General features: G+C 45.9%; 1 protein-coding gene across 1 annotated transcript in view; it reads right to left on the reverse strand.

Annotated features, from left to right (window-relative positions):
• The window catches only part of NRP1 (neuropilin 1), a gene marked incomplete at its 5' end in the record, with an annotated part of 40,002 nt that extends 37,663 nt beyond the window's left edge, over window positions 1–2,339 (reverse strand). The window contains one exon of the mRNA XM_008591368.1: window positions 2,195–2,339. Within this exon, the coding sequence (XP_008589590.1) occupies window positions 2,195–2,339 (145 nt within the window). The remainder of the gene's footprint in view (window positions 1–2,194) is intronic.
• Window positions 2,340–2,512: the final 173 nt, after the last annotated feature.

Consider the following 2,512-nt stretch of genomic DNA (forward strand, 5'->3'; position numbering starts at 1 on the left):
CCCCCCCAGAAGAGATGCTTTTTGAGTTCAGTGTAGGGTCTGGCTTTTGGAAATTCTAGGTTATGTTCCCAGTTATAAAACTAGGTCAAGCAGCATCCCCCCTTTTGACTCCATTCCTGAGAGAAGATCTTATCCCTGACATTAATTAATACCTTTAATGCTTTTTGGCTATTGGTAAAATTATGTTTTGGTGGTCAAAGTCAAAACTGAGTTATGAATGAGTTTTCACAGAAAATGAGCTTTTCCAGGGCTTCTGCTTCCAGTTTTAAAATGAGTCATTTCATTCTAAGAAAGATGAGGCCCATGATTGCAAATGTAACGGGCGCCAGGCACAAATCGCTTTCCCACATGTCTGCGGCAGTGATCTCTAGTCAGACCTCTGAGGAATGAAGACTGTTTGCCACCGTGGAACATTCTGGCGTTAGGCTTGCATCAGGTGGAGCGGATCAGAGCCTCCACGGTCCCGGATTATACTTCAGCCCTGGGTTGGGGACAGCCTGGGTAAAAGGAGCATTTCTCAGTTCTGTGCCCCGTGCATCTAGTACTGCTTCTCTGCACAGCTGAGTCACACTCTTCTTCTTGGGTTGTGAAACTAGGGCATTCCTGGGCTGACCAGAGGCGCGAGGATTCCTCCCCACCTTTGCAAGGTGAGTGAGGGAAGACCACAGCTTTTCAAGGCATGCGCTTCCTCTCTGGGAGAAGGGGCTTATAAAAGTTGGGCTGGTGTTTTCAGTTCATTTAATTTAAGTGGCCTGCACAAGTGAAGGTGCTCAAATGCCTTACTAAGTTACTTGTTAGCCTGATCCCTCTCTGGGGATGATTTAATATCATAATTTATCCCGGCCTGTGATGGCCTTTAGATTTTGGTCCTACTTCAGCATCTCTCTCTGGAAAACAGTCTGCGTGGGAGCATTTTGTGTGGCAGGGGATAACAGGTAGTTTCCAGAAAGAGCAGAGCCCCAGACGCTGTGCTCTCCTTACAGAGTCACGAGGCCCACTTCCGAGAGGCACCAGGAGTGTGTCAGGAGAGTGGCGCACACTGACACACGTGGGGGTACACATTTTGCTCACACTGAGGGAATTTTATGTTTGCTGAAAACTATGTGACTCACACTCTGAATGACATAAAGAGGACTGTGGAGTTGTGACTGGTCAAAGGCTGCTCTTGCTGAGGGGACGGCCCATGCTCCCTGAGGAAAGTAGGCCAGAGGCTGGAGGGTGGCCGACCAAAGGCCTCCAGGGTGGGTGACAATAGCTAGACTCCAGCTGGATGTTTCGATTCCATTTAGGCTCAATTACAGTGCTCACACAGATGCCAAGTCTTCTGTCTGCTGAGTCCTTCCTGAGTCTTTCGGCCTCCTGCCCTGGAAGCCCTTCTGTGTGCCCAGGGACAAGGGCCTAAGAGCACATCTTGGAGAAGTATCGCTTATTTATTTTTAAAAGAACGGCCTGATGATCTATGGTCAGGTCTCTCCACTATCTGGGTTCTTTTGCTTGTAGGTATATCCTTAGTACCAGTGGTTTTTTTTTTTTTTTTTTTTTTTTGTGACCGGTAAGGGGATCGGAACCCTTGGCTTGGTGTCCCCTGTACCGCGCTCAGCCAGTGAGCGCACCGGCCATCCCTGTATAGGATCCAAACCCGCGGCCTCAGTGCTCCTAGCGCCGCACTCTCCCGAGTGAGCCACGGGGTCGGCCCAGTACCAGTGTTTCTTTGTTTTGTTTGAAACAAAAGTATGTCTTCAAAAATCTGTTCCAAAACAAGAATAAGTCATAAAATTTGCAGTCAACATATAATCGCTTAATTTCCACAAGCGTAGACTGTGAGGCTTTTTCTTCCCCAGACAGAGAATTGGTTCCACATCTTCCAGGGCTAGATGGTGTCATTGGACTTGCCTGTCCATAGAACTTTCCTGCCACAGAGCAGCTGTCTACCTAGGTCTTCTCCCATCTGGATGGCCCTAAATGAGACTGGGGGTTTTGCCATTATTAAAGGTAATTAATAGCTCTTCTTTCACCTTTTCTCAGTTCCAGACTCAGAAGGAGAAAACAAAGGCCATGAATGCTCAAAGGAGGGACAAGGACACGTTCACTNTCTCAATTACCAAATAATGACCACATATATACAAAATTATTCTCCTTGTATTTAAAAGGTTGGCGTAAACTAAAACCAGAAAATCTTCAAGCTGTAGCTTACCTGTTATCTTGCAGCCATACACTTCAAATCTCATAGATATGCCAGTTTCCCAAGTCATAGGTTTGATTCGAACAAATCGAGTTATCAGTGGTTTGGGGAAAACTCCAAACACAAGATCTGTAGGGTTGGTGTTTCCTTGAAAGATCTACATGGGGAAAAAAAGGACCCTTTATTAATCGACTTTTGGGTTTAAAACAAATCCAAAAATGTGTTTTCACAAATGCTTGTAAGAATAATTCGCAATTACAGCATTGTCCCTCAAGGTCGGGCTGGTGTTAATAACTTGTCATGGTATTTTTTTCAAATGATGGCAATCAG

The sequence above is a fragment of the Galeopterus variegatus genome, unplaced genomic scaffold (assembly GCF_000696425.1).
Source record: "Galeopterus variegatus unplaced genomic scaffold, G_variegatus-3.0.2 Scaffold6867, whole genome shotgun sequence".
In the NCBI taxonomy this organism is placed as follows: Eukaryota; Metazoa; Chordata; class Mammalia; order Dermoptera; family Cynocephalidae; genus Galeopterus; species Galeopterus variegatus.